General features: G+C 40.9%; 1 protein-coding gene across 9 annotated transcripts in view; it reads left to right on the top strand.

Annotated features, from left to right (window-relative positions):
• DMD (dystrophin) overlaps positions 1-23,310 on the top strand; it is a 2,119,021-nt gene that overhangs the window by 2,048,834 nt on the left and 46,877 nt on the right. For 6 of the 9 annotated variants that reach the window (XM_045089434.1, XM_045089436.1, XM_045089437.1 and 3 more), the window contains 6 exons: positions 2,123-2,234; positions 3,553-3,689; positions 4,405-4,443; positions 9,041-9,106; positions 10,393-10,458; positions 13,094-13,252. In XM_045089434.1, coding sequence (XP_044945369.1) covers positions 2,123-2,234; positions 3,553-3,689; positions 4,405-4,443; positions 9,041-9,106; positions 10,393-10,458; positions 13,094-13,252 — 579 coding nt within the window. The remainder of the gene's footprint in view (positions 1-2,122; positions 2,235-3,552; positions 3,690-4,404; positions 4,444-9,040; positions 9,107-10,392; positions 10,459-13,093; positions 13,253-23,310) is intronic. The other 3 variants (XM_045089435.1, XM_045089439.1, XM_045089441.1) reach the window with 1 other exon arrangement.

Here is a 23,310-nt window from a genome sequence, read left to right as displayed (position 1 = left end):
CCTTCGTTGTGGGGCTCTGCAGAGCCACATGTGCCATTGAACAGGATCGACTGACCGCCTGCGTCCTCGGCAGTGCCTGTCCCGCAGGGGAATGCCCAGTCACCGTGCTGCCTCCTTCCTGGGGCCATATGGTGGGAACCATCTCTTTGGTTTTTTTTTTTTTTTCATGTTTTTTTTTCTTTTCTTTTCTTTTTTGTCCTGTTTATAGAAATGCTCTGGGAATCGGTTCTAAGACTAAGAGATGATTCTGTTTGGGGAGACCTGTCATGGTAGCTCAGTTTCTTACTCGTTTTGTACCACTTTTGTTCCCTGAACTCACAAGAAATGTTTCAAGCAACCCAGGACGTGCTTCTTTATCTGCGAATCTGATTATACTCTTTGCATAGTATCCTAATGAACTTCTGAGGGAATATAAAGTATGCAAGTAAATGAAAATTTCACAAAGCAGCTAAAAAAGGGAAAGGTTCTTTATAAATTTAAAAGTGAAAGAGCTAGGACACATAGCAGATGATTATTCTGATATTCTTAAAAATGCCAGGGAAAACAGTTGGCTCTTAAATCTTCAGCCTCGTTGACCTGTTTGCGGGAGAGGGGATATTGTTAGATAAATTAATCTTGCTGAACAAGAATCCCAAATCCAGATTTTGAAATGATGAGGTATTTCAACATCTGGCTCAACATCCGGGTTTCCCCAGCAATGACTTAGCCGTGTAGTTGTGAACTATTTGTATGGCCTGTGCCTGTGCAGAACCCACTTAACAGCTGAGTAAATACTCTTTAGTTCTGCTCACACTTGCTTTATTTCTCTGTTTCCAAATATCTACTTCATGCCATTCATGTGCTTTTTATTCCTTCTTCTTTCTCCCCCTGGTGTTCCTATCCTTCCATACTTCATGTTGTTGACCAAGAAGTTTTTGCAGAAACCCTTAGAGGGTTCTAAAGGCTAGATCGACAACCCTGAGTAGACGGTGCTCGCTAAGGACACAGTTTGCCTGCCTTCCTGGTTTCTGGCAGTTACGAAGGATGCCAGGGGAGAAAGGGAGGGGAACCCACAGAGGACTGTGTTCCAGCACTTACCTTTCTTCTCTCAACTCTCCTGGTCAGCGAGTGAGATTTATGTGCAGGGGGAGTCTTCACAACATAGAAAAGGGGAGTGCTTTGGAAGATCTGAGAGTGGTGCTGCCTTTAATTCTTTCGCCCTTATCGAATTAGATTATTTCGGGAAGCGGCACTTCTCTTTCCTCCTCCCCCTCTCAGAAGATGGTTGGGATCTAAAAAAGGTAGCTTTGCCCCCACATCCCCATATGTGGCAGAAGGAATATGTTTATTTGAATTGGCTAGTGTTGTTATCTAAGAAAGCAAAAGGCAGGGAGAATAGGAAATAATAGCGTATACTGAGAGTGGGGGCGTATGTACTTAGAGATTACAGCTGCTTTCATCCAGCTTCGGTTTGTCTTTTCTTGGGGCTTCACTTATCGTTTGCGGGTAACGTGGTGGCAGTGGGGGGGGCGAGGCGGTTCTGAAGAGGGAGACATAAAAGAGATCATCCAAGTAACTACCTCAAGGTGAATCATGCCAGTCAATCAGAAAATGTGATTAAAGGAAGATGAATTTTCAGTGATATTAATACTAAATTCCATTTGCCTTTATTTAATGAAATTGCTTCCTCTTGATAAATTGTTTTGAAAATAATTGCTTCAGGAAAATGTTTGTCCCCAGAATGGGTAGGGGGTCTGCAGCACATCCGTCTCTCTCTCTCTCTCTCTCTCTCTCTCCTGGAAGATCTTTCAGCATCTTCTGTTTGGTCTTCAAAAGACTGGAAGGTTGCCAGTATCTTCCTACTTAATCTGAAAGGGTTCCTCGTGGAGCTTAAATGAGAGCTGAAATTTTCTTTCCTCTTCCATATGTTTATAGGATGATCTTCCTGCCAAAATGTTTTGATTCTGTAGGAGAAGCAGCAGAGATATGTAGATGGAGGACGTTAATCACTTACCTGTGGGATTAATGAGCACTGCATTCCGTTTCCCGAATTAAGGCAGTGTGGAAGAAGGTTTATCAAAGAAGTTTACTGGGGAGTTTGAGTTGAAGAAATACATATGTGTGTGTTTTTGTTTTTCACCAGGTACAGGAGTCTAAAGCACTTTAACTATGACATCTGCCAAAGTTGCTTTTTTTCTGGTCGAGTTGCAAAAGGCCATAAAATGCACTACCCCATGGTGGAATACTGCACGCCGGTAAGTCAGATGCGTCCCCGCGAGAGCTCGCTCACCGGGAAGGAGCCTCACTTCTGTCCACTATTGCAGATGATGTGCGATGCTGGGATTTCTAAGTTCCCTGGATGTTCCCCGGCTAAAGGGACTCCTCATTGTGGCCTCTAGCTTGACTTGATCCCTAGTGCGTGGGGTGGTGCCGGGAAGCCATTTTCACCCTGATCTGGCACAGCCCTAGCAGTTGTGTGGCCATGGGGCCTGCTGGGTGTTGGGGTAGGGGTGCTGTGGGGTTCCTCTGAATCTCTGACCCACGGCTTTCAGTCAGTCTTGCTTAACTGATGCTAGGAATTTGCCTTCTATTTTTACATCTTTTTGTGACTCTTTTGTGTATGTATGTATACATACATATGTATATACCTGTGCCTTTGCCTTTTAAACTACTCTGTGAAGTAGGTATTATTATTATCCCGTTCTTACAGATGAGGGCTCTGAGGTCTTGAAGTTACATAATTTGCCTAACGTTCTATAATTAAAGGTGCAGCTTTCTCTCAAGATCTTGTTTTGGGGAGGTGCTCAGTGGCTCTTAGAACTTGGGAAGAATCGCTGATGACCTGGACAGGACATAGACTCAGTGCTCAGACACACGTGGGTGTAACCACCACGTGTATCGTGTATTCGCTGCCTGTTCCGTGGCATTGGGGTGATCTAGGAGCTTACTGGAAGGGCAGGAGCGCGGGCCCCGCCTCTGACTTCATAAATCCCCCCTGCGTGGTAGCAGTATCGGCAGGTGGATGCCACGCACTCGAGAAGCTTCTACTCTCTTCTTTCTCTCTCCTGCATCAGAACGATGGCCCAGGTCTTTCACTGTCTTTCTCACTTGGAATCCTCTTGCAAAGGCATTCGGTGATGGAGAATGAGCCACGCACCAGATAGAATGACACTCAGTGCGTGAAACGGGACATCACTGTGGACAGAATCATTTCTGTAAAATACCTTAAGGTGTGGTCAAACTTCAGGTCACTACTAAGACTGCTACAAACTCCCTTTGATCGAGGAGCCCTTGTAGTTCCTGCACTTCACTTTTTCGCCCTAACAACTTGTTGAGGTATTACTGCCACCACTTTACAGGTGGTGGAAGCCTTGGAGAGGTTCATAACTTGCCTAAGTGAGCCCTGCTAGCAACTGCTAGGCCTGGCCCCAGGTTTTGTCCATAGACTTAGCTCTTGACCCCCACTGTCTCTGCAGTTAGGGAACAAGTGCGCTGAGGCAGAATGCTGGAGTGGTCTTTTACCCTGAGAATCGTACCCTTACGGGTCTGAGCTCAGTGCACTTTCCCTTTCAGACTACATCGGGAGAAGATGTTCGTGACTTTGCCAAGGTACTAAAAAACAAATTTCGAACCAAAAGGTATTTTGCGAAGCATCCCCGAATGGGCTACCTGCCAGTGCAGACGGTCTTAGAGGGGGACAACATGGAAACGTGAGTAGTGGCAAGCGCAAACAGTTCTCTCATTTGACATATATTTAAGCTCCTCTCAGCTGAACACCCACCTTCACTCCCAAGTGCAAACAGTCTCTCCTATTTCTTTCTTTAGACTTCCTTTAGCCGAAAAGAGAAAAATAAGCTGACGGTCAATTGCCATTTTCCCACGTTAGTTGTCCCGTGACAATTACCTGTTCCAAAAGTGAAACCTGATCTTGCAGGGAAAGAAACTCCATGACAGCTACTAATTCCCTTAGAAGAAATATGGGACTGTTTACAAATGAGTGATTCCAGTCTTTCATTTCGGTTTTCCTCCCTCACAAATCACTAGGCGTGTGTCTTTCTGTATCTGTGTGGTCATACCTAGTCGCTTTTATCTCCTTGAAAGAAAAGACATTCACAGGAAATTTCTTCACAGTAAGTAGCAATGATTCTCTTGATCAAAATGATGATACCTCCAACTCTCTGCAACCTTCTCGTGTTTTCCATAACGGATGGCAGTGGCACACTTGTTTTTCTGTCACCTCACTCTCCACCTTTGTTTGGCTGTCGCTTTCCATGGTTCATACTTAATTGGTTAGTTTCTATTTATTTTGACCTCTCAGTATTTTTTTTTAATTAATTGACATTTATTTATTTATTTATTTATTTATTTATTTAGTGGCTGAGTTTGCCTGTGTCTCTCTTCACCACCTCATTTTTTGTTTTGCAGTCCTGTTACTCTGATCAACTTCTGGCCGGTAGATTCTGCGTGAGTACTTCTGCTGAAGGGGGCTGCTACCACTGCCACATTTGCTTGCTTGATTTGACAATTTTTTGTTCTTTTGGTTTCGTTTTCTTTGAGGGACACATTAATTTCCCTTCCTTCATGTCATCGTTTCTCTTCCCGCGGTTAAGACGTTGAGAGTGCCATCTACCACAGATCAGGAGAATCAGAGTGAGGTTTCCGGGTCCCCACCTGGTCAGGTTTTAACCAGCAGACATCCTGACTTGGAATCAGTCATCACAGAAACAAATGGGTTGTTAGTTCTATTCCTGAAAGATGGGTTTACATATTCTTCCGTGATAAGCTCCTCTGATTGCATAATAACATTCTTGAGTCATATTTTTTGAGATTCAGTACTTTAGGACCTTCGAAAGGATAATGGTTTGTTCTTTAGGGCCTGTTACAAGTGGACCATTAGAAATCAGCTGGATTTGTTTTACAGTGTGATGTGGAGTTTGATGGAATAATTTTAGTCAGGCGTGTGTACTTTTTATCATGCTACCGGACTAATCTACACACACACGAGTTTCTCAATTTTGAACTAAACTAACTTTGCTCTCCTCTCGGAACTAAATATTCAGCTCATAACTAGTTACACATTTACACTGGAAGGAAAGTGTACTATACACTATTGGTGTATATTAATAATACTAATATTAGATACCAGCAGATAATTGGTTTATCTTAGAGTTTATAATGTTATTAGAAAACTCTGGGGAGTCTGTGATTTATATATTAGCAAACAAAACATGCATTTTTTTTAAAGTTACATTGTGTGGAGTTTTTATAACAAAGTTTTGTTATTTCAGAGCGTACATACTTTATTAAAATATTTATTTAAAGTCAGACAGCTCTATTCTGTAGAGAGGGAAATGACCAATTTAGAAGAACTCAATTTATTTTTATTGGGTCTCTTTTATTCTACCATGTAATTTAATTTAAAGTATATCCTTTTTTAAAAATCCTATAGTGATAAATGCAAGTTATTAATTGAGGTTTATTTTAAGTCTTTATTGGCCTAAAAGGAATATAAGGCATCCCTCTCTTTGTTAAAGCTGCATTATTGTGCCCCTTAATTTTAAGATATGGTACCTGTACCTGATATTTTTACTCATCAAAGGGAGTTATTTAGATTCAGTTCTGGGGTTTTTTTGGTTTTGTTTTATTTTTTGTTTTTTTCTATTCGAGGGTAATTGTTTTCCCTAACCTGGGTAGTTTTATTTATTTAGCGAAGTTTAAACCTTTTCTAAATGAGAAACTTTAAAACAAACTGATAGACTGAAATCCTCACTAAGTGAATGGATTTATTCTGTGTTAGAATAAGTTTTAGCCAGTCGAAATATCCAAAAGGCAAATATGCTACAGAATGACTTTAAAAATGCATGGATAGAGGTAACGCAAAATAATAAGCAAAGACTAATGGTTCCTTGAATGGGGAAAAAAAAAAAACATTTACTGAAAACATGAACTAATGAGGAAAAAAACATGACAAGTGATTTTAATGTCACTTATGTTTTTAATAGGCTCTTTATGCATATTCTTTATTCTTTAAATAAATATTTAATTACCACCATGAGCTGGACTCCTTCATTTCATATCCCCCCCATTTTTTCCTTTTTAAATACCACTGCCTGATTATTTTTATTTTCAGCACATATTGTAGCTTTCCTAAGTCAAAGAAATAAGATTTCTCTAGTTTCTGTAAAATCACAGACGTACCATGATGCTAATCCAGTGGCATGAACAGTTTTAGGCATTTAACCTGGTTATTGCCCTGTTGTTAGAAAATGTAATGTCACTTATTTTAAGTACAGGGTGTTTGCCTTCAACTTAGAAGAGCTTTCAAGTTAATAACATCCTTTGTTAAAATATCTTCCTCTAAAAACTAAAACAAAAAATCACTTTGCCTTTTTTTAAAAAAAGTCTGATTATTCAGAAATAGTGGGAAATTATCCTTTTGAGGAAGAAAACCAGACCCAGCAAACAAGAGTCCCTTTTCTTTAATGCCTGCATTTTTATTAAAGTCTTTGTTCAGGGGCTTTTGAGTAATTTATAAAATTTATTGCAGAGCTCTCCTGTTTAGATAGAAGCACCAGGTCCTGAGGTGGCTTAATTTTGCAAGGGTTCCCTCTGATGTTAACAGATTCTTATGTGGATCACAGAATTAGAACCTTGACTGACATACAGATCTTTGGTTTTTTTCTTAGCAGAAACCCTTATTTACCTGTATTTGTCCTATTATTTTAAAAACTAAATCTAGCCTGAACCTTTTCTATGGTTTGCCCACAAATCAGACGAACAGTATCCTTCGAGCTAGTCTGCATGGAAACCTTAAACGGATGAAAACTTATTAATGGAGTTTTCACAAAAGAGAAACCGGTGGTAGGTGGGGACATAATTGGCCATTAATAATAACAGGGCTCATCCTTCTGGGTATATCTTTTCGTGTGTAGGAAGTAGAAAGGGAGAGCAGTGCTCTTACCATCTTTTGGAAAAGTGTTTCAGAAGGCTTCACATTTAGTTTTGTTTCTGGACTAAGTGGTTTTCTACTTATTCTTGGTTTTTGAAATGATCCTTCTCTGAATAGTGCTCCCTTTTGGCTCATTTTCTGGTTTTAATAGGTACCTCTGTTAGTATACTTCTTCTTCTTTTTTTTTTAATTTCTGGTTTTAGGAGTTCTTGTGCTCAGGCATGCTGTGTTAGGTGCTACGTACATTAATAAGAAAAATCACATGGAATTAGCCTCAAGGCTAAGAATTAAAGAGCTGCATAATATTTTCTGTATAAGATTTTACCAAAGTGTTTTGGATTTACATGCCTAGTTTTCTTGGTAGAGTTATGCTCAAAGGTCTCAGGTTGTCTTTCTTCTATACACTACCAAGGTGGCAGCCATTAGCAGGGAAAACACACATTTTCTTCCTGGTGGGCGTTTAGCGTATGAGAAGTATATAAATGAGAAAAAGAAAGAAGTATGTAAATGAAAACTGGTTTGTTCCAGAAGACAGCGTTTATAAACCAAATACTCCAAGAACAAAATGACCTTGACCTGCAATGAATATTTAAAAAAAAAACCATAGCATTTTTCTAATAATGCACTATGCCGTGGTTCTAAGAAATGAGGTGAACTCTGCCAGACTAGAGTGAAGATTCACATGGAAATCTCTGGATCTGCCTAGTAAATTCAGTGGCCATCCCTGTTTTCCTCCTGACAGCTTAAAGGTCTTTGTAGTTCATTACAAATTGGGTTAGAGTGACACTTGACCTAGACAACACTGGTTTCGTAAATAAGACATTTATCTCTCAGGGAAGACCTCAGTTCCCTAGTTGTTTTCTATACTGTGTTGTAATCATGTTAGGATTGTGTGTCTTCTTTAAGAAGTAGGAATTTCTAGCACACTTCCTAGGTAAGCCTAGGTAGTAACTACGTGGGGTTTTTTCCCCCCATATAAGTAAAAGCAGATGTGTTCTTAATGTTTTGACCACGTCTATTAATGCTGTTTGGATGTTGGGCTAAACCAGTCCTCACTGAATACAGTACTGTGGACTTTTGGATCTGTGCCTTTACCTAAAGGCTTTCTGTGTCAGGACAGAAATGGAAGAGAATTTTTGCCCAATCCAGTTATGACCAAAAAGCACAAGTCCAAACTGGTTTTCAGAACAGATGGATTTTTTTTCCCTAAGGTTAATCCAAAAGATACAATAAAAACTTCAAGGGTAATTAATAGATCAGATACAAAAGGGTGTGTGTGGGGGGATATTAACCTGACCAAACAACTTAGTCTCTGGAGCTTAAAAAAAAAAGGTAGGGTTTTACATCCTAAAAGTATATAGACTTTTCATGCTAACGCTCCCCTCTGGTTTTCTTCTCTGTACGTTAGCACACAGTATCCCTGATGATAAATAATTCAGATATTGTGACATTTTATTGGATTTAGCCATTCTTCTTTAAGAACATCACAGTATCATTGTGGGTCATTCAGTTCTATTTTATGAAGTAGCAGTATGGTCCTGCTACTAAATCGTACTAAATCGGTGGATATTTTGCTTCCTTACAAAACGGCACAGACTGAGACATCTCAGTGTGTGGAATCTTAACAGGTCCTGGTCTGGCCTCCTGGGAACTAAGATTGTTGACTATAAATGTACCAAGCAAATGTACAGCTTCCATTCAATAAGAAAACGGCTAGTAAATGGTGTGGGGGATAAACCACTTAAAATCTTGAACCACCTAGTGCCAACACAGTCTCAGAACTATAGGATGTGAGACATGACAAGGTAGGAGGAAAAATGTCACAAAGAGATCATCTCCCCCAACCTTTTCTATAATTGAAACGTTCTAGAGAAGATTTTGATCTCTTTTGATGGCTTTGGGGGAAAAAAAAGTATGAAAAATTATCTCTCAAAGTTGGATTTAAAATACTTGATGATATAGCTAAGATACAGGAACAGCCAAATGTGTACATTATCCAGAGCATTAGAACAAAAGCATTTTAGGCCATGTATATAACATGACTGTGTGGTGGGGGTTTTTTTCTCCATTAACGGATGGTATCTGTGACTAATCACATTTTCTGCCTTATAGGCCCGCCTCGTCCCCTCAGCTTTCACACGATGATACTCATTCACGCATTGAACATTATGCTAGCAGGTATGAGACTAGTTGAATGCCAGGCAAATATTGATTGAAATAACTAACCAAGGAAAGCTAACCTATAATCATTTGAAACAAACCTTTTCTTTTTTTCCCCCCAATCTTGTCTGATTTCTACTAATCCACTTGCCCTCTAACTTGCATGCCATTCCACTGCATGCTGTTTTGGGCAGTAAGAGCATTAGTCCAGAACAATCTCCCCTCACCCTGGCCTTTAAACATTTCTGATAGCTTTGCTATGTTTTGCATACGGAGCACGTTTAAAGACTTGGCTTAGAAATCATCTCACCTTCTTAGAAAAACTGCTAGACCAGCCATCCACGGGTGAAGAAATGATACTACGTTCTCTAGAGCATATGAAAGCATTGGCTTTCCATTCGCGTGCTTATTTAACATCATATGCTGTAAAGAAGAGAATAATTAATTTTCCTAATCCGCGCAACTTTTGGTTCCACCTTCTTTGTGTTTCAGAGAATTTTTATGCCTAAAAATTGTAAGCTGTCTTATGCTTGTTAAATAAGTCTGTAAGAGTTTGGTTAACTTCTTTATTTTTTAAGTGGTAAGAAGATTTTATTATTGTCTGAGGGGAAGGAGGTTTTTGAAGGTAAAAATTGGTGGCAGACTATTCAGAGAGCTTACTCTGAGTCCATCCTTTATCAGTAGTCTAACTGCTAAACGGTGTTTGTCCACAGTGGGAAGCATTAACTAGCTCTGTAAGTCTGTCATCAGGGGAAAGATGGTGAGAATGTTGTGTGTTGAAAGATTTTTGTAAGATTTGTGATTGAAGAAAGATTGGTTTTTGAAAGAAGATGATGTGATTTTTGATGAAGTTGAAGATTTGATGAAGAAGATGTGGTGTTGAGATTTTGTTTGTGATGGAACTTTAATTGTCTTAAAAGGGGAGGGGGTAGTGAAGGAACAGAGTGTATTTGTTGTTAGGGAAGCTTTTCTTGTAAAAACAAAGGCCTGTTCTCAGTGAAAGCAAGATCAATCTGTGAAGAAGAAGAAGAAGAAGAAGAAGAAGAAGAAGAAGAAGAAGAAGAAGAAGAACCAAATACAACTTCCCTTCTAATTTAGAGCGTAAATGTAAAGCTACTAAACTAGTTCTCATCCGCTACTCACTGCCTCAGATGGTTAGGGCAACACACACATTCTCTAATTTGAAGGATTCCTTTCTCTTCTTGCCATGATTTATCCTTTAGTTTTCAGGAATGTTCGATTAGGTCTTGAATAGATTCTAAGAAATCACATAAGTTTTAATGAGCTTTTACGTTTTTTATCAGGCTAGCAGAAATGGAAAACAGCAATGGATCTTATCTAAATGATAGCATCTCTCCTAATGAGAGCATGTAAGTATCCTGTCTCTTTTTACAAAATGTTCCTGACGATGAAATTGCTTTGAGGGCTGTAGAGGTAGGGTAGGGCAGAAGATAGGAATTAGCATTAGACTCACTTGATCTTTCAAGGAGCCATTCATTGACTTTTTTGTCTTTGACTCTTAACCACCTGACACGGAATGAGCTCATCCAAAATGTGGCATGACTGGTATTCCAGAGTAGCAAAAACAGTGGGCCTTATTTAATACCAAGTTGCATAGGCTCAAATAATGAAATTATACAAAATGGTGAATCTTTGACCAAACCTGCCAGATATTTAAAGGGATTGGATATTAATTTTTTAAAGTGATGGCTAAGTAGTATTTTCTCCACTCAGGAAGCAGACATATAACCTTAGTATGTTTGCACTGGTATTCCCATCTGGTAGTTTAGTTGGGCCTTTTCCTTCACAGATCCAAAGCAGTAAATTTCTGTGATTTAGCATCATTGTTAGCTAAATCAGGTGAGGCAGTCTGGTGAAGGATTTCAGAAGACAGGGTACAAATTTAGGTTGAAGTTGTTCAGTGGGATGATAAGCCAGGCCTGTCAAGTGGAAGGAAAGAGAAAGCAGGATGCTAGAAATGGTAACAGGGAAACAGTGGCTTCCTTACCGAGTTGGGGAAGTGTTCACCATGAGGAATGCAGAGGAACAGTGCCATGAACCCAGGGCCTGAGGTGGAGGGAACTGATGAAGAAGCTTATCCTACTAAACAAATAGATAACTTCAGAGAGAGAGGGAAAAAAATTCTAGTCAAAGCACAGGAGTATCTCTACTTTGCTAAGTTACGGATGTCTCACCACTTTGTCATGGAGAATCTGGGCAAAGGGAAGAATGAGTGGTCAGTTCACTATGTCTCAGTGTGGCAGCCCAGCGTCACACACAGTGAGGCAAGAACTTCTGTAAGGATTAGGCTGAGGGAAATAGCATCTGAATGGCATGTCATGGAGGACATGAGAACAAATCATCCCGGCAGATAAAGGTGATCACCTGCAAAGGTGAATGTTGAATCAAGTTGACAGTCATTTGTATATGACTGAGTCACTTAAACCAAAAACAACCTTTTCCCCAAACAGAAGTAATTGTGACACATTCTCTTCCTCAGTTAGGAGGATAAGTATTAGTAGGATTAGTATATAAAATACTTGGACAGGAAAATATGCGGCCAAAGAATCAACCAAATGGAAACAACCTGAATGATTTGCTTCTTTGTGTCACCAGTTTTGGTGATTAGAAGCTCTAGCACATTCAAATTATTTTAAGTTGTATCTGTATAATAATGGCTGCCATTTATTGCCCGCCTGAGAGAACAGTAAGAGAAATTTAATTAAAGCTCTGTTGTAATTAGCCACAGCAAGTTCTTGCAATAAAATTTCAGAATTTGGGAAGAGGGATAATAAGTAGTAAAACATCTTTTTACAATTGTTAAATGAAATTTAGCTTTAGCTCATTCTGAGGACCTAAAATCCATTTTGACTCCATGTTAGATGCTAAAACCATTACATTTTAGGGGCAGATCTGGGGAAGATGTTTGGGGAATTGGTTGACTTCACTTAAATGTTGGTTTTTAACACCCGATAATTACTTTTAGACAACTTCTCACTTCTCGACCAGTTACCTGGCTTGACAGACCAAAATCATTTACGTCAGGAGGATTTTTTCCCCTAAATACCTGTACTGTTTTTCAACTCAGAAGACTTAGGAGACTATTAACATACCATCCTGCTCCTATCTAACGAGAAACAAAGAGTTTTAGCCTCTCATTAAGAACAGAATGAAGTTCTTAAAACTTAGATGTACACAGGCTTCTAAGGAGCTAGGGGCAATACATTTAGAAAATAATTTCTCCTGTGTATTAGAGTGTTTCTAGTTTTAAGGAAACATTGCAGCTGCCTCCCCAAATGTAAACCCTTTGCTTCTTTGTTCCTGAAGATTAGTCCTTAAAACTATTCTAAAGAATGAGTTATTCAGTCTTCTTTTAATTAGTCATCCCAGTGGCTTTTTTTTTTTCCTTCCAGTTTTTGTTGTTCTCTCTGAACAATCATTGAATGAAACCATCAATTGTCTCCAGTTTCATTATTGTTACCATCTTGCCTCAATGGCTTTTGTAAGTTCAAACTCGCTTAGCAAACCAACACTTTGTGGTCACTTTGTCCTCCCCTGAAGAAAATATTCATTATTATAAAGGTTGTAAGTCTTTTTTTTACCTGGTCATTATTAATAAGAGCATGGGTTTAGTGAAACAGGTTATCTTGACAGGCTTGGTAGCATAAACATTATAGAGCCATTGTTATGTCTTTTAATATCTGCTAACTATTGGTTTAATGGTCAACATAGAGTCCCAGTATTTCCATAGTTCTGCTACTCATTTACCCATGTAAATAGGCCAATCAAATTCATTTGAAAATCTGAGCAAGAAATACTTTAAATTGTCACCAATAAGATCATAGATCACAACCTCAAAATATCAAAATGTCTTCAGAAACAGGAAAAAGGGTCTAATTAATGGTTAAGAGCAAATGTTTCTATTTTAAAATACACACCCGAGTCCCTGACCCCCAGAGCAAAATAAGGGGGGAAAAAACCAAAACCTTTGATTTTATTTTCCAGAGATGATGAACATTTGTTAATCCAGCATTACTGCCAAAGTTTGAACCAGGACTCCCCCCTGAGCCAGCCTCGTAGTCCTGCCCAGATCTTGATTTCCTTAGAGAGTGAGGAAAGAGGGGAGCTAGAGAGAATCCTAGCAGATCTTGAGGAAGAAAACAGGTGAGTTTTCTTTCTAGCTTTGTCATTGGTATGCAGAGTGCATACACGTGCACACATAGAAAAGCGCCAGGAATCTTCACTTAGAGTCATTCTGTGTCTAATTGTTTTCCACAATAATCTGTTTAGCTCCATTTACAGATTCTCTCTCTCTCCTTTTTTGTTACCTGAAAGAAGAAAATGAAGTCCTAATTTAGGGGTGAGAGGAATTAATGCTAATGGTGGTGATTGATTTGTTGCATGTGTTTCAGAGGCTTTGCTTTTATATTTGAGAATAGAATTTAAGAACAAAGCAAGTCCTTTAATTTCATGATTATATGATTTGTACATATATTTGGCTGTATTATCTGCCTCAAAGCATTTAAGAAAGTAGGTTCATTGGCTTGGTCTGATCTGGGAACGAATTCATGCATCTTATTTTCCATCCTCAAACATGGACATCATTTATGCTCGCCATCATAGCACATTAGTGAGACAACTCCCGTTGTCAGTCATCATCTCCGAAAGATGTTCGCGGAAAAATAGAAACCGTAGAAGTGAAAAGCCTGGAGAAGATGCACAATGACGGCAGAGAGGACACAGATGTAAAAATCGGGGCTACTGTGTGGTGTCAGGATCATAGAAATCATTGGACATCGGCTTTTGTGTCACATGTATTATTATATCACAGGCCTCTTGGTTAAGAAAGGCTTTTCCATATGACCACTTGTGACTCACCGTACCTTCTTTAGACAAATGCTACCAGGCAAGTCTCTAAAGAAGCAGTTGCTCAAAATTTGTGGGAGTTGAGAACCTTTGTCTCTTCGGTTTAGCCCAAGGCACCAAGACCTGTGAATCTAGAGAGTGCAGTGTGCCTGAGAACTGGTGCCCTGGGGCAACATGTCACATCAGAATGAAAAAGCAAACTTCCATTCATCCATTGCTTTGTGCCACCACTGCTCTCTGTCCCGCTCTTAAAACCCCTGACCTGTGGCCATGTTCCTTATACAGATGGCTTCTCTTTATTCTCTTTCTCACCCCTCCAGTAAATCCTCCATACTGGCTTGAATTGTATATATTTCCAGAACCAAGACCCTTCGTGGCATTCTAACTTCATTGCATTTCTGCATCTAGAAAAAAGAGAAAATCAAGCTTTTCAGCTGAGCACTTAAAACCTTCCAGAATTTTCTCTTGACTTCCTCTTACAACATTATCTTCCTTTGTACCTGTGTTTCAGCCACGCTGCTGCAGCAGCTGTTTCTGAATACATCCTGCTCTCATCTACTTTCTGAAGCTCAGGCTTGCTTCTCAGCCATTCCTTCCATAACTGTGACCTTCCTCAGAATAATTCTTCTCCATAGAGCACTGTTAGATCCCGACATTTGGAAGTAAATCGATCTTTTGCCTGTGTTCCCTGGGTCATGTGAACCTTTCTCAGAGAACTCTCTAATGGTTTCCCTTTTTATTTGTTATTCCCATTTCCTCAGTCTAACAAAAACAGTGAATGCTTTTGGGGCAAATGGTCCCCTGGAGTACCTAGTACCGTGTGAATACTTAGGGGGCAATCAGGAAATGTTCGGTAAAAACCTAACTTTAAGAATACAGCAACGGGCGCCTGGGTGGCTCAGTGGGTTAAGCCGCTGCCTTCAGCTCGGGTCATGATCTCAGGGTCCTGGGATCGAGTCCCGCGTCGGGCTCTCTGCTCAGCAGGGAGCCTGCTTCCCTCTCTCTCTCTGCCTGCCTCTCTGCCTACTTGTGATTTCTCTCTGTCAAATAAATACATAAAAAAAAATAAGTAAGAATACAGCAAGGATGCCCCACGAATACCATCTAGGAGGTAATACTGAACATTTTTTTTGGTTTTAATGGTAACATTATTTTTGGCCTTATTTGAAATAAGACTGGCCTTGAAGGTGATGGTAGATAAAACATCCCCCCTCCTTTATTGAGGATCCTCCTTAGTATCCCTCTATGATAACTCTGTAGTTGCTTTAGGGGTCAGAGGCAAAAAAAAAAAAAAAAAAGAAAAATTGGGATTGGCGTTACAAGCCAAATTTGATGTTACCCAAGAACAAAATATTTTTGTACAATAGGATTGTTGCCATTATGCAACATATCTTTCCATGTCATTGGGTAAGAGTTGGGTCTTGTGTGTTGTTGGCACACTTTGCTTCCTTACCGTGACAACCAGACCAAAGGATGTTGGTAAAGAGTACTGGTAACTGTCATTTATCTATCATTTCATTATTTCCAGAGCACTTTAATGTATTCGGGTCATTTAATTTCCCTTAAAGCTGTGTCAAGAAGGACAGAGAAATGCTGGTTCACTGAGGTTCAAATGGCTTGACCCAGATTTCACAACCAGCCAATGGCAGAACCAACTTCTGGTCCAGATTTTCTGACTCAAAATAACCAACCCTTGTACCAGAGAATAAAAGAGAGTCATTCTTTGTAAACAGAATTTACACAGAATTGTGACATATTCCTTGGAATGTACCTTGACTCGAGACATTATTCTTTTTTTTAAGGTTTTTTTTTTTTTTAATTTAAGTAATCTCTACACCCACTGTGGGGCTCAAACACATGCCCCTGAGGTCAAGAGTCGCATGCTCCCCTGACTAAGCCAGCCAGGAGCCCTGAGGCATTATTATTAAGGACTGTACATGAATACACCACTTCATGTGCTTGTGGTACAGTGATAACCACTTTCTCCTTAAAGATATCCAAGACCATTCCCCCAAAATGGGATGGTTTATTTTGTCAAAGAAAGAAGATCGACACCAGGGCTTCTTAACAGCTCTGAAACGAAGGATCTGGTGTTGATGCAAGTCTTTCTGTAAGTCCTTCTGACCCTCCAGTAAAGGCCAGGAAGAGCTGCTTGCTTCCTCTCTCCACTTTGCCACGTTTTCACGTTTTCACCAAATTCTAAAGAAATGTCTCTCCAGAGCTCCCCTCCTGAAAGTACACTGTCTGGTTTCCTTTGCTCTGTCCTCTCTCGTCACACAGTTCGGCTCAAAGAGCTTCAGAGCCGTAGCTTTGCCTTCGTGATCCCTGAATTGAGTGTTGCTTAAGGGGCTTTTCTGTTCACCCTTTCCTGTCCTTCCTTTGAGAGAACCCAGGGGCTCAGCAGATGCCCTCCCCTCTCTCAGGACCTGCCAAGCTGAATGTATTTCCTAAGTCAAACTGGGCTATATAATCAGGCTAATACAAGCATACTTCTAGAGAAAATGGGAATGGATATTTAAAGATTTCTTACTTATTTACTTGAGAGAGCAAGAGAGGGCACGAGTGTGTGCATGGCACAAGCCAGGGCAGGGGCAGAGGGTGAAAGAGAGGGATAAGTAGACTCCCCGCTGATCCCCACATGGGGCTTGATCCCATGACCCTGAGATCATGAACTGAGTCAAAACCAAGAGTCAGATGTTTAACCTACTGAGCCACCCAGGTGCCCCAGGAATCAATATTTGAAATTGACATTGTCCTTTATGTTTTCCATATCTCTCTGTATTTTGTGTTCCTTTATTCTGTAGTTCGGACTTAACCTCAAATTACAGATAGCCAAGGAAAGAGGCTTGGAGATCCCCACTCCTGAGGAGATGAGATATGTTCTTGAATTCTATCATTCTTCTTCACCACACCTCCCCACAGTCCTGTTGGAGAAGAGAGAATGGCCAATGTAGAAGTGTCTCAGGGGTGTGTTACTCGGTCTTGAGGATTCGTTTCTCCGAGTTGTTGGTCATAGCGTTCAATAAATATTTGTTGAGTAAATGGAAGGAATGAGTGAAATGAAGGTGAATCTATTTTAATTGTAGGACTCACGCATGCACTTGTGACGAACATTATTTTTAAAGCCTAATTTTATAAAGCAGTGCCTTTTCAAAGCTGTTCTTCTGCTTGTTTTTCAAAGTACGTCCCTCTGCCAGACTTCTTGATTAGCACCAAGCATTGCTTTATCATAAATTTAGGTTAAACATCCATCCTTCAAATCCTAGACCATGTATATCTCACCCATTGGCATTCTCTTCACTGACTGTTAGCACTACAGATAACAAAGTGAAAGCTCTGAGCAAAAGCTACATCTGACCCTGAATTGTCTGCATAGGGTCTCATAAACTTGGGTGACTAGTGACTTTGACAGTCTTTAATGTTTCACTTTAGCATAATGTCTTACCCTCACTCTGCAGATCCTTCAGATTCACCGTCACTGGATGGAGACCAGTTGGATATTGAGAATTGGATCTGTTGTGTGTCCTCAGCATTGCAAGCTCAGAGTTGGCTTTTTTCTTGCATAGATTCAAAACCATGTGCTCTCCTGACTGAAATCAGTCGCGTCAGATTCCAGCATATTTTTCTCTGCACTGTCTAAATGAAGTAAGACTTGCCCAGGAATTTTAGGTGTGACCCTAGCAATGAAAAGGAAGGTAGCTTTTGTGAGAGACCAACTGTCATCCTGCTGCCTGTATAGCAAGTTCATTAGATTGTTCTAGAGTCTAAAAGGAGGGTACATACTAACTTGATTCACTGGGAAGTCTGATGTGAATTAAAGTTGTCAGCAGATTTGTTACATGACAGCGGGGAACTGTGGGCATTCCTAGTACCTATTCGGGACCTTTCATAGCCCTTGTTGTTGGGCGACTGGACATCGTGTAGTCTGAATTGGAGTTTTCCTTGCCTCTTTTCATTTCTTCAGTGTACGCCAGATTGTAAATGTTCTAGTCACAGAAATTCTAGATGGGTTACTTACGCCACAGGGTTGAACTCGATGGAAATCATGATACTGTTGCTTGACATTGTAAATGACAGCATGACCTTGGGCCCAGGGCTGGCAATTCTTTGCGTAGTCTCTGTGGTCTTTACTTCATATTCCTTCTGTAGGCCTTTGTGTGAGTCTCTAGTGATGGTGAGGAGATAACCAAGATGAAGGGAAGCTGAAAGAGGTCAGGAGTGCGCCTTCCAAGCAGAGGGAGGAGCAGAAAGTGCCAGGGGTGGGGGACAGGAATGGCAGGGGGAACGAACGGTGGGGGAAAGCACAAAGAGCTGTGTTATTTTTGTGAAGAAACCGGAAGTAGGAGCAGATGAGGCTGGGCAAGTGGGCAAGGTGGTGGGGAAGGGCCTGGTGCCACCTCACTTGGGACAGGGAGCCACTTGGGCAGAAGCCCAGGACAATACTGTTAGATTTACACTTAACATCCATTGTTCCAGCAGCTGTGCGGAGGGGTGACCTTGAAAAGAACTGTACTGGAAGAAGGAATTCAAATTGGGAGGTATCATGGAAACTCACAAGAGATCATTGGGGCCTAAAGTCAGGCAACAGAAAAGGGGGAGACAGGCTGGATGTGAGTAGCATTCTGGGCAGAGGTAGAGTTGCTTGATGTGGTGGTTCCACAGATCTGGGAAGGGAAGGACTGAGTCCCAGTTCTGGAGGGCATGTGGCGAGATGATGGTTGTTTGCCTCGTGGACTGACAGTTCAGGAAGGGGAGAAGCAGGTCTCTTCTTCATCTCTATTTGTAAAACAAATACCAGTTTATGATATTTACACTGTCTATAGACCTCTTTCTGCAAGGGCCAAGTAGCTAGAAGCCGGTGAATGGGGTGTTGGAGAGTTAAGTTCAGGGCCTGGGGACACACCCGCAGGTGAAGAATGTCTGACAGTCAGAAGTGGAACTGTGAAGCTTCCAGAAATACTAGACCTAGGAGTCACCAGCTCCCAAGTAGTAGTAGTAGTTGAAACTGTGCGAAACTGTACTCCCAAGTAGTAGTTGAAACTGTGCGAGTCAATTTACCTACCCCGGCAGTGTGTGGCAGAAGGAGGAAACTGGGCTCGGTGGAACTCTGGAAGATTTGAACATTACGATGTCGATTTAATTACCTTTCTAGAAATAGGCCATCACACACATTAAATGAAATCCAAATGGTTCAGAAGGCACATCGAGTAAAAAGAGCCCTCCTCCAACCTTCTCCTCTGGCTATAGCGTTCCCAGCTCCAAAGGTTACCAGCCATGCTGGGTTCCTAGGTATCCTTATTATTACTTATTATTATAAGTAATCTCTACACATGCAAATCTTTGCAAATATATTTGTGTTTGTTGGGATTATTTCATACAGTATCATGTGGGGTTCACCCTGGTCTTCTCTTTTTACTTAAAGATCCCTAATAACTTCTGCCTGCTGGAGGAATATGCCAGAAAAAGAAGGGAGGAGAACTTGGGGGTGATGGGAGCATTGGCCCTGAGGGGGCAGGAGGGAGAGTGGTTACGGGCACAGGAGGACGCGTGGCTCTGAAGGGGAGAAGGGCCACCTCTGAAGACTGTGGTAGATGAAGAACTGAGGGTTTGGAATGGGCGTAGGGAGCATGATGGAATGAGGGTCAAATGTCCTGTCGATCTCACTGGTAATCAGTGGGCACGGATTCTCCTAGCCAGTCTGTCCATTTCTTTGAAGTTGGATTGGGGGAGAAAGAGCAGTAGTCCGTGAGGAATTTCCTGAAACTAGGCCTTCATGTCACTTGGCAACATATGCCCCCAAAGGAAAGGGCTGCAGAGCTTAGATAAAGGGGGCTAGTTTTCCCTCAGAAATCAGACACCCAAGATCTGTTTCGGCAAGGGAAGCCACCACATGAAGAGATGCTTTGTGAAGAGAAGCTGAAGGGCAGACACATTGAGTTTAATAAGGTGGACAGGAGTCAGCCAGTTTGGCTCTGCTCAGGCCCGGGAGGTGGAGTCACCATGATTCAGAGGCTCAGTTTCAAACTAACCAGTCCCGTAAGGGAATTTCCTTCAGCTTATCTGGAGTTAATCAGATGAAAGCCTGAGGGGACCAGTTCACCGTATCCACTTCATAGAAGGGGATGGATAACCCAGAAGGACAATTTATTTCTCCCTTGATCCTAATTCTCTTTATAACTGTCTTGTTACACTCAGTGTATTAATGTTGCCTTAAACCTTTTTGGGGAACAGCATGGCATTTACGTACAGATACTTCATCTGTTGAAATGGGGGGTGTATGTTTTTTAAAGACTGGAGTTGTCGCTCCATTCCAGGTCCTCCATCTCACAAAACAGAAATCTTGGAAATCAGAATAAAAATCACAGTATTATCTGGTGAGCTTAGATTCTTAGCACAGGAAATTGGATAGTCTTGCAGGACTAGCAGAGAAACCAAAGAACCTTTCTGGTGATAATATTCAGAAGGTAGAGGTATGGCTGTCCTCCCCTTGAGCAGCCTGGTTAAAGATGAATCTTTTACAATCCAGTGTCCCTTCATGAAGACCCTTATCGTCCTGTAGGCCTGCATTACCAAACCGTCTTGCTGTAGGAGAACTGACTTTCTTTAGTTACTTTCCAGGCCTAAGGATATAATTCCAGTTCAATTCAGTAGATAGTGAATGCGTACTGTGTTTTTTCCAAGGGCCGGTGCTGCAAAGGTGACTAAGCCTTGGTTCTTATCTTCACGGAGCTCAAAATTGAAGAGAAGGCATTAAAAATACAAGCAACTAACCATAAACAGTTCATGATAACCCATTGTTAAACTGCTCTGGGGGTGCAGAGGTAAAGGATTAGTTCTGTCCAGAGGGATTGGAGACGGCTTCACCTATGGAGTTGAAGCTAAGGACCGGTTAGGACTTCCCCAGGCTGAGCGAGGGGAGAGGATGAGCCTCCCAGACTGGTGGGGCAGAGAGTAATGTGTGGCCAGAGCATGAAAGAGGAGAAAGAGAGAGTAGTGGGATGGTAGGTGGAGACCACTGTGCAAAGGGCTTTATATGTCCTGCTAAGTAGTTTGGGTTTAATCCTGTAAGCTGTTGTATGGTGGAGTTTTTTGGAGAAGGGGAAGAGGGAGCTAAAGGCATGGAGATGGGTAGAAAGATCATGGAAACAATTCACGAAAGATGGCCAGGTTCTAAGCTAAGGCTGTTGTAGGTGAATGAAGAAGGAATGGGAAAATGTCAAAGTCACTGAATGAATGGGGCCAGGGAGGGATGGAGGCAGGAGAACTTGGATGATGGGAAATTTTTTGATCAGGGAATGTGGAAATGATCATTCAAAACCAGACTACACAACATAGAACACACAGGAAAATCTACTGATTGGTAAAGGTCAATCCACAGGGAACACGAACTGGGTTCAGGGGCATCAGGTTCTCCTTATTCAAAGAGATTCAAGGAGCAATTTGCTGTACTGATTCTGTGTATTCACTTTCTAAAAAAGGACTTGAAAAAAAGCATAATGATGAGACTCCCACTGTCTAAATAAGAAATCAGTGAACATAGTAGGGATTAGCACAGTTGCTGTAACTGAGATTCAGATATGGTCCCAGCTTCCCTGCAGCCACTGGGATAAGAGGAAACATGATTTGTTGATCTCTGAAAGTGGATGAAAGGAGCATGCACCTTCCAAAGGCAACACCATTTTCCTGGCTCTAAATAGTAACAGAAATAGAAAATAGCTGTCATTTAAGTACCATGTCCTTGCTATAGACAAGAACTGTTGTAAGTACATAGGAGATCTTATCTAATCCTTACAATGATCCTGTGAAGGAGAAGTTGTCTCCCAAATAAAGACTCCATGGCACCAAGGATGAAGGACATGTCATATAGCTAGCAAGAAATGGGGGCTGGATTCAAACTTGGGCAGTCCAGGACGCTTAAACAGTGTTAACACTTGACGTGATCATTGGCTAGTGTCCTTTTCATAACAGAGATGGAAGATATTTTATGTGATTGCTTCCAGTGCCTTTGATTAATGGCTGAAAGCTTAACATTAAAGGCCATAGAAATGATATTTCTCCATGGAAGAAGGTCATTGTTGCCTAAAATGTGTTCTGCAGAATACGTCTAAGATACTCTTAAAAAAAAAAAAGAAAGTGATTCCAAGGACAGACCAGCTCTGGAAACACTTGTTTTGGAAGGTCATAACGAATTCACCTTTGCATTGAGAAATATAGAAGTAAAGTAACAGGTTTAGCTTTGTTTAACCCAATGACTTACTTGACCTTAGCCCAACTGTACTGTTCTGTGGTACAGACTTTGCTTGTAGTAGGAAATTCAAGTCTGTACTAAATTTTGAAAACCACGCATGGAGACAGCACAGTTGGCTCTCTCCTGTGGTTGGTGGGAAGCCTAGCTCTTGCCTTTTGGAGGACATCAGAGGAAGTAGCTATAACAGGTGTCTCTGCAGATGAAGCCTGGATTTTTCTCACAGTAGTTATTTTTGATTTGCTCTAGCAGTGAAGCCCTATAAATGCAGACACCAAAATGATTTAGTCTGGAAGATCCAAAGATAGGTATTAAGTCATCTCTCATGGCCATAGAAAAACCTTTCTACTCTATTTATAGAGCATCCCAGTGAGTAACCCTGGCTTTCTAATCAAAGTACAAAGAAGAACTTCCACCAATAACTTGACAAAATTAGTTTGATATATGGAATTCTTAACTGATTGAATTTTGAAAGATGTCCACCCAAGATAGCCACTTTGACTTCTGTCACCATTACTGTTTAATCTTTTTTTTTTTTAAAGCAGTTTATGCAGAAGCCAGCTGTTACTTGAGGCCTCCCCTGGAATGTAAGATACATATATATCTCACAATTTTATACACACACACATACATATGTATGTATGTATATATATATATATATATATATATAATCAATTCATGGGTAGATAGTGCTTCCTCTTTATATCTTATAACAGTAATGCAAGTACAGTATTCATCTCAACAACAGATTAAGGTATAAATTTAAAAGATGTGTAGCTACTCTGAGGTCCTGTGGATTGCTACTTGAGGAAGCAGATTAGTTCTCTGGCACTGAAGTGGTAAGGGATAATGGTCAGTAGATCAACATTTTGTGGCTTAGCAAGTTCTAGTTCATGGACCCCATGGCTAATGGAGAACATGCAGGAGACATTTGAAAAGATGGGCCAGAAGTTTATATGAGAAGTCTGGATGGAGGAATAATGGGCTTGGGGGTATGGAAGAGGATGGGCTTAGATGAAGTAGAGGCCTGGGGAGAGGTTAGGGACCTCCTAGGAAGAAAATACATATGGAAGAGATGAAGAGGAAATACACACTTGTGGTGTAGTTACTA

This window comes from Mustela putorius, unplaced genomic scaffold (genome assembly GCF_011764305.1).
Source record: "Mustela putorius furo isolate JIRA1106 unplaced genomic scaffold, ASM1176430v1.1 tig00003836_pilon_pilon_pilon, whole genome shotgun sequence".
NCBI classification, from domain to species: domain Eukaryota; kingdom Metazoa; phylum Chordata; class Mammalia; order Carnivora; family Mustelidae; genus Mustela; species Mustela putorius.
This window is presented reverse-complemented; position numbering and strand designations above follow the sequence as displayed.